Source organism: Notothenia coriiceps, unplaced genomic scaffold, assembly GCF_000735185.1.
Source record: "Notothenia coriiceps isolate Sejong01 unplaced genomic scaffold, NC01 NC01_scaffold00004300, whole genome shotgun sequence".
NCBI lineage: Eukaryota > Metazoa > Chordata > Actinopteri > Perciformes > Nototheniidae > Notothenia > Notothenia coriiceps.
In genome coordinates, this window is record NW_011337001.1 from 104,422 (window position 1) to 118,901 (window position 14,480).

The 14,480-nt window shown below is 39.3% G+C and overlaps 1 protein-coding gene across 1 annotated transcript in view; it reads right to left on the reverse strand.

Moving 5' to 3' along the window:
- Nucleotides 1-1,833: 1,833 nt before the first annotated feature.
- The window catches only part of LOC104942185 (laminin subunit alpha-2-like), a 13,494-nt gene continuing 847 nt past the window's right edge, over nucleotides 1,834-14,480 (reverse strand). Inside the window, exons 2-6 of the mRNA XM_010767383.1 lie at nucleotides 10,757-10,863; nucleotides 9,850-10,122; nucleotides 8,606-8,786; nucleotides 5,021-5,157; nucleotides 1,834-2,106 (exon numbers count right to left, since the gene is read on the reverse strand). Coding sequence (XP_010765685.1) covers nucleotides 1,834-2,106; nucleotides 5,021-5,157; nucleotides 8,606-8,786; nucleotides 9,850-10,122; nucleotides 10,757-10,863 — 971 coding nt within the window. The remainder of the gene's footprint in view (nucleotides 2,107-5,020; nucleotides 5,158-8,605; nucleotides 8,787-9,849; nucleotides 10,123-10,756; nucleotides 10,864-14,480) is intronic.

A 14,480-nucleotide genomic window follows, 5' to 3' on the forward strand; every position in this document is an offset into this window, starting at 1 on the left:
TAACTAAAGGTATTAAATAAATGTAGTGGAGGAAAAGTACACCATTTACCTCTGAATTGTAGTGGAGTAGAAGTACAAAGTAGCATTACATGTAAATACTCAAGTAAAGTACAAGTACCTCAAAACAAAATGTACTTAAGTGCAGTACTTTAGTAAATGTACTTAATTACGTCCTAAAACCCAAAGGCTTCACGAGGACAGCAGCATGTTGACTCTTTACAAACTCATTACATTTAAAAATAAGTCCCTGATCCAGACTACACAACCTCTTAAAAAGATTTATGAAACACTTGTATTAATTTGTGTTGCACCGGTTTTTCTGTAAAGCCTTAAAAAAAATTACATAAAAAAATAAACGCACACCAAATGTCCTCAGAGAATCGGTTGCTTCTCAATACTTGGTCCCCACAAGTACAGCAAAACAAACTAACAAACACACAGAAATGCCTTTAAAGGCAGCCTCTAAAAACTAGAAATGTGCGGTTTTAAAAAAAAATTCTAATTCTATTAAATTAAATATATTTGGACATTTATCACACATACTTTTCAGACTTTTACTTTACAGACGTGTACTTTTCATAGTTTTTTGGACACATTCTGACATTTCTTTAGGACTGTTGCAATAAGTCAATACCTGTGTATCCTTGTATTTTGTTGTTTTGTTTCCCATTGCAAAGCGTCCTTGGGTCTCTTGAAAGGCACTATAAAAAATTTAAATGATTATTAATACATTATAAGGTGCTTGATTGACAAAAATAATCTCTTAAAATGTTTATAATCACGTAATCGCTGAAGTATTTTTTTACTTTAATTATCTTTAAATGCTGTTTTCAGCCTCTCTAATCTGATTTTCACTTTTCTCTGATTCATATCATTTTTAGATAAATATCTTTGGACATTTAAATGCATCACCTTGGACTTTGTGGGACTGGAATGGACATTTTTAACAATTTTCTGAAATTTTTCTAGACATTTTACCATGAGTTGAACATTGGAAAGTTGCTCTACAGTAAAATAATCTACAAATATTTTTTCCTAATCATCATTTTTAGTACATTTTCATGCACAAATTGTATTAAATTATGTTTTCAGCCGCTAATATGGAGATGTTCTGCTTGTCTTTGATTAATAAGTAAATGTCTTCAGGTTTTGGACCTTCACCAACTTTGAGAAACTTGATCATTACTGATCTACAGATTATTTTATAGATTAATTGATAGTTTTTTTTCTCTAAACTGTCAAAAATATGAAGTAAAATAGCTCCATTCAAACAAACATCACACTGGAGTCTTTTCTCTTTTAAATGTATTAACAGAATTGTATTAACATTTAATATGCAGGAATGAGACCTTCTGTGAATACATGGCACAATCATATTATATACATTCTTTAAGGAGACAGTGCACAGACTTGGTGGAGGGGGGGGGGTAAATATCTTTAAATGACCCTTCAGTGAGTGACCAACATTTCTCTTTTTAAGTTAATTAGCTTTTTAAAAAAAAAAGAAAAATGGCTGTTACCAAGAAAAACACAAAGTAATACCACTGTTGTGTCGTACATCCATTCCTTTATACACACTTAGGGTTTAATCACACAAACCAGAGGGGGGAGGAGGGGAGGGGGGGGTGTCTACCACAGTGCTATCTTTTAAGTGTAAATATACAGAATTCCCATGTAACACGACATGTGAAGCGGATCATTTTAAAGAAACTAAATTAGAGCCTCTCGTTAGCTTATAATAAAGCTCATTGCACGTTTTCCCCCACAGACGTTAGTGTCTTCGTAGAAAGCCGCATGAGTGTGTGTGTGTGTTGATTAAAGGTGTGTGTGTGTTCAGTGTCCCGTCAGGTAGTCCTGTGTGGAGTCCGAGGCGAAGGAGTCGGCGTCCTCGTTGTCCGAGTCCTCGCTGCTGTCGTCGGCCGCCGGCTCTCCGGACAGCGCGATGCGGGCGTAGTCGTCGGTGTCGATGGATTTGCAGAAGTGGATGGCGTACTTCAGCTTCTCCTCCAGCACCTGTTTGCACGAGTACCGGGGCAGCTTCAGCAGGAAGAAGCAGGTGTAGGACTCGGGCAGGAAGTGGTCGGGGGGGTTGTATTTATCCAGCACCTGGGAGCAGAGAACAGGACTCGCTTAGTTCTAGAATATAAAGGTGGTTCTACTTCTGTAAAAAGCATTTACCCACTCAGGGACTCCTGTGTGGACTCGAATATAAATCCAGCTTAAAGGTAGGGTAGGTAAGAATGGAGAAACCAGCTCGAGTGCGCTAGAATTTGAAAGTACGCAGCCGGGAAAAAAAAATCTGCCCCTTCCTTCAGACTTCCTTACAGAGCCCCTCCTCCAACACACACGAACGAGCACATGACCAATGAGGGCACCAGATAATTTGTGCACGAGATGGAAGGCTGACAGGCAGGTAGGCCATCCAGTTACTTTAGCCGGGCCGGCTCAGATGATTGGTCGTGCTTTTTACAGCGCTACGGCCTGAGACTGCCAAGGCACACTATGTATTTATTGTCAAAGCATTTCATGTATTCATTGCTATTGGGATGTTAAGAGCATTCCATGGAATATAACAAAAAGTGTTTCTGAAGTGAATTACATACCCCACCTTTAAGTTTCTAATATTACAAAAATAAATGAGAATTTAAATGCAGAATAACAAAAACAGAATTAAGTAGCAGGGGATCTTAACAATACATTTAGCAGAGCCCAGCTTTTCTTTTCAAAATGCTTCGCCTCTTTTAAAAAATCAACTTTATTGTCAATCTTTCAGTTTGTGTGTACAGAGGGATCGAAATACCGTTTCCCACAATCCAGAGTACAATAAAAAAAAAAATATAAAAATATGTATGCAAATACGTATATACCTATATATACACAAAGACACATTTATACATGTGCACACATTAAGACCACAACAATCAATATATACAAAAATAACAGTCACTTCTATATTTTATGGGGCTGCTCCGACTTGAAAATATTGGAACTTCTCACTAAAATCACAGTGACGTCATTGTAGTAATTGTGGCTATAATAGCTTTTTGTTGTCGAGAAGTTCAATGGAAACGATCAAAACAAAGACCTAAAGCCCGTTTGTTGTAGCAGATTGTTCAGGCTCCACTGATCGGGCAGGCACTAATTGTTGCTGCCGGTGAGTGTGAGACTTTTATCGTCCTAATCCCTCTCTCTACGGCTGTCACACTGAGCGCTGAAGCTAAATCAGACGGTAAGTGTGAGAGCTAGCTTCTTCCCGTTAGTGCTCAAAGTGTCAAACAGATATATACTGTAGTGGCACAAACAGATCATAAAATGCAACAGTGAATCTAATCCAGGGTTAAATATATATGTACAAATATATATATATAACCTACTTTTCAAATAAATTCAACCAATTAAAAATGGAAACATTTTCAAACTAATCTTAGTAGATATAAAAAGCCCAATCACTTATTTGCACAACAGATCTTTTTCTAAGCAATCTGAAGCTTGTTTAAAGGCATGAGCTGCAAACTAAATAAATGAAACCCTCTGAAAAAAGAAGCTTTTAGTTATTATGCCCCAACAATTTGGAACAAACTGCAAGTCCGCTGAAACACTTCCTATTTTTAAATCCAGATTAAAAACGCACCTATTTGCCGCTGCTTTTAATTGAGCTGCCCATACTCACTAGTGTGAGTATGGGCAGCTCAATTAAAAGCAGCGGCAAATAGGTGCGTTTTTAATCTGGATTTAAAAATAGGAAGTGTTTCAGCGGACTTGCAGTTTGTTCCANATTATAGAGTTTCAGCGGAAGTCCCCTCGAGGGGGGGAGTAAATCCCTCGGATCGAGGCGGACCGAAGGGGGGGTAAGCTTGTCACGAATATATTGGACCAATTATCAAACCCGGATGAGTTAATTTGTATTAACAGGTATAATTGAGAATACTTATGTATATATTAGTTTCTTTCGTGATTCAAAAAGGATCAAGGTCGTGTTCAAAGTGAAGTTATCAGAATAAGATCCAAACGGAAAAAATTATAAAAGCCACCAATTGGAATTTCATTATTAGAAGAATCAGAGAGCGAGTAAAATCAACTTAAGGAAAAAAGAGATAGTAATAAGGAACGGAGGAGAGATTAAGATGTTTGGAAAGGAAGTAATAGTGTAAAGAACAAATTTTTCGGTAAAGAGGAAGAGGATAAGAAATAGTGTAGAGAAAGTCACGTGAGATGTAAGGGGTAAAGGAGATGAAGACACAAAGAATTGTGTTGAAACAGGGTTCACAAGATTTCTCAGGTACAGACGAGACTGTTCGTAGAGGTGTTTTCCGGCACTCCGTCGTTATAGTTACTTTGATAATTCTCATCGTTCATCATTATCGTTAACCAAAAAAATGGTGCATATTTGTGTCACACAGATTAGAAATGTTGAGTTCCTGCAAATAAAAGTTTTTGAAATAAATAATAGTGATTGTTCATTACAGTTTGATTGTTTTATATTTGTGAATATTTCTGGGTGTTGCCATCTGTACGTGGCGACGCTGCATTCTTTATGCTACTTACGTTGCTATGGTTTAAAATGTTCATATTGATATTCTTTTAACTCTGGCTTTGTAATAAAAAATATGGTGAAACGAAAACAGCCAAGCCTGGCAGCTTTTGGATTCACAAGAGGAGTCTAAAAATGACAACGTGAACGGAACAACTTTTAGTTGGCCGGCTGTAAGCGGCGTTAAGGTCGAGTTTGACAGCTCCACACAGAGGGCCCTGAAAAAAGAATAGGGCTCCCCCGAAAGCAAATGGGTCATTCGAACACTGTATATAAGTATATGTTGCTACTAGAAATAACAGAAGTCAGGATCTAATTAGCACTGACAGCATCAAATAACTCAGAAAACAAACAGTAAACTTATGTTGTGATTGTCTTGTGTTAAATACAGTGAATTCATGTCTTACTTTTGCATGCCTTCCCTCCAGTGTGCTTAAGCCCCTCCACATGTTACTACACATACTTTAGGTTACTCATATTGCTCTTTACCTTGCATCCGGTGGTGATGTCATGGCCCCAGTGGTTGGGGGCGCAGTGGTCGCACCGCTCTCCGATGGTGTTTGGAGGACAGATGCACTGCCCCGTGTTAGTGTCGCAGTTATTCCCCACATGAGTGCACTGACAAGCTGTACGAGAGAAAGTGTGTGTTCAAATATTTGGAATAAACCCTGAAGACAATTCAGTGTTTGACAAGCTGATTGTTTTTCTTAGTAACTTGTTTCTTCAACAACAATACAGTTTGTCTTTCACATCATGACATGCTGACAACGCTTGGATATAAGAATAATATGTCTGGGATGGAGACAAGGAAAGTGAGCTTGCCATGTTTTTTTTAACTTTAAAACCTAGGGGAACATATTTTGGTCACAGTGTGTCTTTAGTTCTGCAAAGGAGGTTTTTACGTTCTTTATTTGTCTTTTTGAAAGCAGGCTTACAGAAAAATGACTGTAAAAAGAAGGAATTTTAAAGGGTAATTGGTTGAGTTAGTGGAAGAAAGATTCAGTTGTTTAAGGTAACACCCCAAACCCCCCCAGTGCCATTCATTTCAATTTATTTTCCCAACCAATTAACTTATTCAATCACCCACACCCCATAGAAAACACTATTTCCACTGCCAGAGGACTCTCTTTCTCATTCAGCTCGCTGATTGAATTGAAATAATAATACTCATGAAATGGAAAGTCATTTTTACAGGAGAGTTGCATTATTTTGTTATATTTCTATTTAATGAACATTCCTGAAATCTAATGGAATAGCACCTGAATAATTAATGTGAATTGTTAATGAAAGTGTCATCAGCTAGTCCTGGCTCTTTCTGTCATTTCCGCCCACAGCCTGAAACGTATTTGTATTCCGACTTGCCTTCAGTGAATTCCCTGTAACATGAAACATATTGTTTCTGTAACCTGACTGCTGCACTGAGCTGCTGATCTGAAGATGAATCAAACAAATAATTCCCAGTCCTATCTTTTCTTTCTTTCTGGCTAACTTGGTTCTCCTTCCCTTGGCTGTTATTGGTGGTTGGCATCAATTATACATTGCATAAGCAGATATGTGGGAAAAGCTTTTTATAGTTTAGGTGTCTGGATGCTTAATCCTCTTTTTGCTCAGCTAAAGTTTGCTGCACCTGCGGCCTGCGGTGCCAAGTTTGTAGGGCATATGATTAATAATGTCAACTTGCTCCCATATAGGCCTTTATAAATGACTAAAGTATCTTCAGATGATGTAACACACCCTTAGGGGATGATAATGAAAATCCACAGCTCTGACAACAAACAGATAATTGTCTTCTGATGTAAACTTTTTGTTCACTTCACCGATCAATATTGTGTTTTAATACAATGAACAAGATATGGAAATCAATAAGTCTTCCCTTTACCAGGGATACTGTCTTTTATAGCAAAGCCTCAAACGGAATAATACACAGATTTTGTACCTTAGAACATTTACATGAGTAACTCCATCTCTATTTCCAACATATCCATTTCCAGCTACTGCAAGTTTGAATTTAGAGACTTGTTTTACAACAGTTTGGACACATTTTGACCTTTCATTTGAGGTGTGAGTACAGACTGTGTTTGGTGTTAAATCCCTGCTGATTTAAATATGAATCACGGCTTCCTGGATCACTGTGAAAATGAAATAAGCTAGACGTTATGTAATTCTACATCAAGCACAAATAAAGAAACAGGATGGTGATTAATTAAAGAGAAGGTTCAAGGTTCAAGGTTCTTTATTTGTCATACGAACATAGCTACAGAGTAGTTATGTCGATGAAAATCTTAGGTCACAGGCTTCTCCAACAGGGCAACACAATAATACAGAAAAACAGAAAAATATAGTGCAGGTAAATATTAAAAAGTTACAGAGCCCCCTAGGGGACATGGAGAAGAAAAATAAATCTCGCAAAACCCCGTTGCAGTTTGTAGACGGTCCCTAAGCACTCCTCTCCCTCCTCAAGCTGCAGATTGTGACCAATTCTTGATGTTTAGCTCGGATGAGATCTCGCAAAAGTATTGTGAGATCTCGCAAAGGGGTTTTTGCGAGATCTCGCGCAAAACATATATATATATATTTTTTCAAATAATTTTTTTTTTCTTCTCCATGTCCCCTAGGGGGCTCCGTAAAAAGTAAATACAAAAACAAAAATAGTTTAAAAAAAGTGAAATAGTGAAATAAGAGTCTATATGCAAGCTATTGGAATGATATATTAGAATAGTTTTGATTAATGTTAATACAAATACATCTAAGTGCCATGCTGTCAACAGCCTTCACACACAGAGTTTTATAAACGCATCTTATGTCGGGTTTTCCACCAACCATTAATTGATAAACAATTACGTTGGGTCAAAATAGATTTCACTGTAATATTGACTTACGTTGATTTGATTAACCTAGTGATCTCTTCCCTAAACATTATTCAATATTACAAATAATGAACAGCTGTTTTGCGTGTTCACCATCCAAGATGAATAACACATCTGGCAGCTCCATAATTCTTTTGTCCTATCATTATTTGTATGTGTGTCCAAGCTTCACAGATGTTTCTATCAATCAGCAGCCGGTTTCTCTCGGCTACATTCACTGTCTGTAGTTAAACTGGAACAGAAAGACATGCCTGCGCAGACAAATGCTCTGCTTGTAGGCACAAAGATTTTGGCTAAGTAATAATTACAAAACTGCCACCATGATGTGAACGAGTACACACGCACTTTTAAGATTACACAATAGCTTTTTTCTAAGTGGAATTGCACTGCAGACAATTTGTGTAAACTTTAAATTAAAAACGAAGGAACAGAGCAGCGGTTTAATGGGGAGAGCAATTTGTGTCTGCTGACATTACATTCATTGCAAAACGGTTCAAACACAAATATGAAATGCTTTGATGTTTTCAGTGCAGCAAACTCCCTGGAAATGTTTAAAAGTAAATTACAAACCTATCTTTTTTAATATAGCTTTTAATTTGGGTTAACTTTCAATTCTCACAGGTATCATTGTCCAAGTTTTTCTGTATTTTTTCTGTTTTGCTTTTATTTATTTATTTTTAACTGTTTTATTTTAACCTATTTTAATTTATGTGAGCTTTACTTCAAGGGCATTTCATTAGGATCACTTTCGATGTTTTAACTTGTTCTCTATTTATTTTAATATTGTTGTTATGTTTTCTTCTTGTTCCGTAAAGCACTTTGGGTGCTATACAAATAAAGTGTATTATTATTATTATTACTTTTGTTCTGTCTGTTTTTTTACGAAACACCTCCCTCTTTATGGGACCCTCTAACACCTGCACTTTTAAAAGAACATCCATAACATTCATCTGTTTGTAACTTATACATATCAATATTCAAATTACTTGCACATAGACTATTCTGCACAATTTATATTATATTCAATTTTATTTATTTGTACTATTTTCAGTTGTATTGTGTTGCACTGTTGGAGGAGCCTGTGACCTAAGGATTTCATTGTCATAACTACGCTGTTGCTATGAACATATGACAATTAAAGCCTTGAAACCTTGAACCCTTGAACCTTGAAACCTTGAACCCTTGACCCTTGAACCTCTATGCTTACGTGTGCAGCCGCCCTCCTGGAAGTTGAAGAATCCTCGAGAGCAGCGGTCACATTTGGGTCCGGAGACGCCGGGCTGGCAGCGACACTGACCGGCTTCATCACAGTCGAACGACTTGGACCCGAACGAGTTACAGTGACACGGGACACACACTCCTCCGGTGCTGATGCCGTGAGTCTGCGTCTGGAGAAACACAGAAAGACGGGGTTAAAATGGAGTTTAGAAGAGGACGTGGATTTAGAGAAGTTGCAGACACACTCAAGCAACTTAGACACACAGAGGTTGTGAGAATGAGAAATGACATAAGATGCAAGACTTGTTTTGAATGAAAAAGAGCAGGTGGGGGGAAATGAGGCAATAATTGTGTTTATATTTGTGAGTTTCAAGAGTTGTGACCATTTTGAAAGTATTATTCTTGAATAAAGAGAGAATTTCAAAGATGAGTTGTCTAGATGCTATTCATTTTTTTATTTGACTTGTTTAAATGTAGACTAAAAAGCTATCTGATAGTTTGAAAATGCCTCCTTGTGGCTGCTAAAGGAACCAAACCAAAATGCCATGCATGGTGGTTCATCAGCTTGGACAACAACATTCACTAACTGCCCCTGATGCCGGATAAAAAACATTGAATTAGTTACAGTTCATCTGAAAATGACTGGAGAATGTGGATATCTTGGGCAAAGTCATGAAGATAATGATTGGCCTAAACATAATAACAGTTCAACAAAAGTTCAGCAACAACAAACACCTTGAGCTAATTAAAGAAGTGACATTTTCGAATGATCTCATTGTAACGTTGATATTAGGACGTGTGTCACGTTTGCATTTGTTCTTCACTTGGAAACATCTTCAAACCACTTCAAACCAAATGTCTCTCAGAATAACACTCCGTGCCAGTAAAACTCTGCATAGAACACGAGATGAACACCTCACTGTCCATGCAGTGTTTAAAAACTTTAACCTCAAACCATCCAATCCACAAACACAAAGATTTCAATACTTGATGGACAATAAAAATTGGTTTTCAACGTCTTCTTCAGCAACACCAATATTTTTTAATTCACGTCAAATAAACACACCCATACTTAAACACACCATGCCCGGTTTAAACACTTGAACCTCAAACCATCCCATCCACAAACACATCTTTGTTAATGCTTGTTTTCATTTCTTTGTCTTCTTCAGCAACATTGACATTTTGTAAACACACCCATGCTACTTAAACACACCATGCCCGGTGTGTTACCCCTGGGCTCGGCCTGTACGCCCCCCTGGGACACCCCCCCGTGCGGGAGGAGCCCCCCCATCTCTGATGCACGGCTGAGAGGGGAACACGCTCCACCGGCCTTCGGGTCTCACGCCTCTCGTAACCTTGGCGACGCAGGTTGCAGTGCCGGCCCACAAAGCCGGGCCGACAGATGCAGCGGCCCTCGGCGTCGCAGCGCTGAGACATGGAGCCCGGGGGGCTGCAGCCACAGGGGATACAGTCCTGCAGCTCAGCGTCCCACCAGCAGTTAGGCTGGACCAATCACAGCGCAGAGAGGGGGTCAGCAGGACAGAGAGAAACAACACACTCAAAGTACAAGGAGGAAAGAACTCAAAAGAAGATTCCAAAAACGAAAATACTGCTGTGTTGTGGAGAAAAATCCTTATTCATTAGGATCATTGTATCATTGTCACAAAAAGAGACCACAAACTTACTTTAGAAAAGAAAAGAAAACACTTGATGACCTTCGATATTCCCAACTTATCAGATTAAGTGTGAAACAAAAAAAAATGTTGTGTGACATTTTAATATAATGATGCATCTTCTTTCTCTTGCAAAGCTACATTTGTGGGTTTGCCATCACAGCCTAATTGCTGCCATTGCAAAAACTGAAGTATAGAAAAAAAATAGTCATAACAAATTAACAAATTCTGCAGGTAGTGATGAGAAACAAGAACTTGGAGGTCTCTATATTATGTTAATATCTAATATTCAAGCGTGGTGAAATCGTGCAAATGGGGTTACAACACTTGAGGTTTACATGTAGTCCATTAAACATTAAGCAATGTGATGTTGCAAGACACCAAGAAGAGAAAGGGGGAAGTATATGTGGAAAATAGATGAACTAATAGTCTATAAAGTAAAGGTGCCAATACAAAATACTTACAATGCACTCGTCACACTGTCGTCCAGCCACATTTTGTTTGCACTCGCACCGTCCAGTCTCCTTGTTGCAAACCTCAGATACAGAGCCATTAGTGTGACACTGACAGGCTGTAAGAGAGGAGAGGAGAGGAGAAGAGGAGAGGAGAGGAGGAGAGAGGAGAGGAGAGAGCATATTTAATCAATAATCATTTACTAACGGCCTCATTTCTACATAAGTACATCAAATAAAACCTTAGTTCAACAACAACACTGGTTGGTGAGTGTTTCCTTCACACTACAGTCTGCTGGATGAGCTCAAATCCTACTTAAGGTCTTCTTCAGGATTATCTGTCAATATGCATTTTAATATCCCTCTGACTGCGCTTTGGAGAAAATCTCCTCTCGCCCAAATAGACTCTTCAGTCCAGTGGGCTGAATTATTTTTGACAGATTAAGTTTTGTATATTAAAACGACACCCAGTTTAAGTTTGAGTCTAATGACAAAGCAATGGTGCAACAGAGGACAACATCAAATGTTCTTAAAATTCAGAATGTAGATTCGAAAGAAAAGCTGGTGTTTAGTGTGTGAGTTCTCTGTCTAGACAAAACTGCAATCACAAAGATTGAGTGAAAGTCCACAACAAACCGAACACTGACAACATGAAAGATGACTAGAATTATTTTTTTATTATTATATTTATTTGTCTTCAGTTTAGATGCCAACTTACAACCACATTAGGGCTTTGAAAGCTGTCTGAAAAGGTTTTTTTTGTTGGTGCTAAGGGAAATAAAACACTGGACTCAGACACTCACAAGCTGTCCCTGAAGCTACGAAAAGCCAGCCAAGACAATTTAAACGTATCCTCTGAAAAGTTGCCGGATAAAAAAATAATTGAATTAGGTAAAGTTCAGTTGGAGTGAGAGGAACAAATCTGCTTCCTGCAGCCACATTGAGAAATCACCAAGATATGTGGGTCTTAAATGTTCAATGATGAGTACATGTGGTTAAGAAATGAATAGTTTTCCACTAGGAAATGGCTTAGGCATCTTACTAATTAAAACAACATCTCCAGAGTCTATTTGTCACAGCTCTCTCCCTCATGTCCTGCCATATCCACTGTCAATATAAAAGACTCAAAACACCCACGAGACCCTAAAATACTTTGTTTTTTAATCTTGTGATTAGGACAGACACTGAGAGAAAAAACAAGTCCAAAATAAAGCTTGTGTTATAAATAACAAGGAAGTACGCACTACTTGGATCTGATGGTGAGGAAACAGTGGGGTGCTTATGATGATTGTTGAGGCTAAAAACTGTCCACATACACAAGATTAAATTAAAAAGAAAAGGCACACACACTAACAACGAATAAAGAGGCCGAATATGCTGGTTGAGTTTTCCCTTTCCTGTAGCGTGTTATATTGTTTTTTGTGAGTGTAAACGGTCTGCGGCGACAAAAATCCCAAAGTTCCCTTCAGAGGGAAAATGAACACAATAGGCGCGTTCACAGCAAGTACTTTTCCCACAAAGGTTCCTGAGAACTACGATTTAGTTGCGTTCACACCAAAAAGTCCCAGGAACTAAATTAGTCCTAGAGAACCTTTTTTACCCCCTTTTCAGTCCCTGCTAGAGAGCAGGGACTTTCGTGGGAGAAAAAGGTTCCTGTGTCTGATTGGCTGGGCGGAATGCAAACCACGCCCCGTCAAACTCCCAAAAACGTTTGTGAAGCCGCCATTTTATTATCCTCGCATTGCATTATTAGCATTAGCATTAGCCCAGCGCAGAAACGCAGAGAGCTAACTCTATGACAACTCAAAATTAAAACATGGGAGCGATGGAGATGAGAAGGTGTCGGCGTTCTGGCCGTTTCTCGGAAGCTTCGTAGAAGCTTGCTGGGAGTCCCGCCAGCTTCTATTGAAGCCAGTCCCCCAACTCGGGGCTCGGGCCGGGTTTTGGGGTGGCATATACGCCCTGAAGTTGTGTGCCTGCCAGTCACCCAGCAAAAGAAGAAGAATGGACGTCATGCGGCTTCATTTGCTACATCCTTCCCCCAGAACTACATTTCCGGTTGAACGCATCTGTCCTAGTCATAACTAAGAGTTTGCAACCTTTGTGAAAAAGTACTGGTGTCACGCGCCTAATAGTCCCTCCTTTAAACCAATCATCTTTATGTAAAAAAAAAGCAGTTTTAGGGAAGTTCATTGTCTTTAGTATGATTACCATCACTAAACTTTATTATGATAAACAGTCTCATCTCTTTCCTTATTTCTCTGGCGTTGCAATTCATGGCCTTGTCCGGAAGAGTCTTAAATGCAGCACGAATGGGTTGAGTTACTTTATATCGTCTCCTCTATCGTGATCTCAACTTTATTTAACTTGTTTAAAATTACCGGAAAAATAAGAATAAAAGACACACCTACACAACGCCAAATAAGCCCCTTAGATCCACAATTAAAACCTTTGACACACGGCTCCCATCTGGCTGGATGGGCTGTCAGGAAGGCACACACACATCACGGAAAAACACACCACACCTTTCCAAGAATCAGTAGCACACTCCACATCACAGTAGCACCACGTGGACTAGTTTTACCTCGTGTTATTCTCTACTATTTAGATGTGATAGAGAGAGTAAGGCGGCCTGAGTGGTGCGATGGAAGTGGAGTAGAGGGATACAACAGATGTCCACACCACCACCACACACAGAAACCGACACATGCGTGGAAGATTTATCTATTTTCCCTGCTTTACCCATGATGCAGAGAGGCACGCATGTCCTCCCAACACACCTAGCAACCCATACATTCAGATGTATAGTGTTATAGAGAAAACCATGCACATACATGTCCGTCTCTTTTGTACACACACTCCCTTTCACACACAGTCTCTCACCCGTCTAGCTTTACCCTTCGGCGCCCATCTGGCCACTGTTCTGTTAGTGCAAGGGCGGTGATAAAGGTTGCTTTCTGTGTGTTTTTTAAATTTTTATCAGCGCTAGCCTTGATGGTGAAGAGGAAAAGCATTTTACCACATGATTTTTTTTTTTGCAACTTGAATATTTTCCGTTAATAGAACACTGTGACAAACCGTAGGAGTGCCTATTGTCATTTCTTGTTATCATTGCAATGGGTTTGGTGAGAAGTTGAGCGCTATTCATCATGGCTTGACACACGAGGCAAATGTGCGTCACCTTAGGTAAGATGGTGGGAATAGGATGAGGTGGGGTTTGCGGTGTCTCTGATGATGGGTGGTTTGGTGTGGATGCCTTGAGGGGAACACAGGAATTGTGTGTGTTTCTATATTTCCAAACCGGCAGATGGGACGGAGGTATTACCTCTAAACTGCAAATTATTTGATTGGCCTGCCCGCAACAGGAGTGAATTATGAAGTGGGCGTTTGGGATTAGCAATTTGTTTGTGGATGACGGTAAACTGACTGCGCCCTGGAGTTTGTTTGGAATAGTGCGCTCTATAGAAAGACGACTGCCCTTTAGGGTCTTGTGCACTCATCTCGCATTCCTACGACCACACGCCTCCAAGCAATGGTCGTCTTGTCACGGGTTGTGTGGAGGGCTGAGAGGGCCAGCCAGAAATGCCAAGAGGGTGATCGTAGTTCTGTTACGTCTGGGATAGTGTTGGTTGGTAAATTTAGATGCCATGTCTCCTTTTAGGGCTTCGAAACATGAGTTAGGGCATGGTCAGGTCATCTGAAGTGCGACATTTGATCGTCTCGATTGATAAAGGAT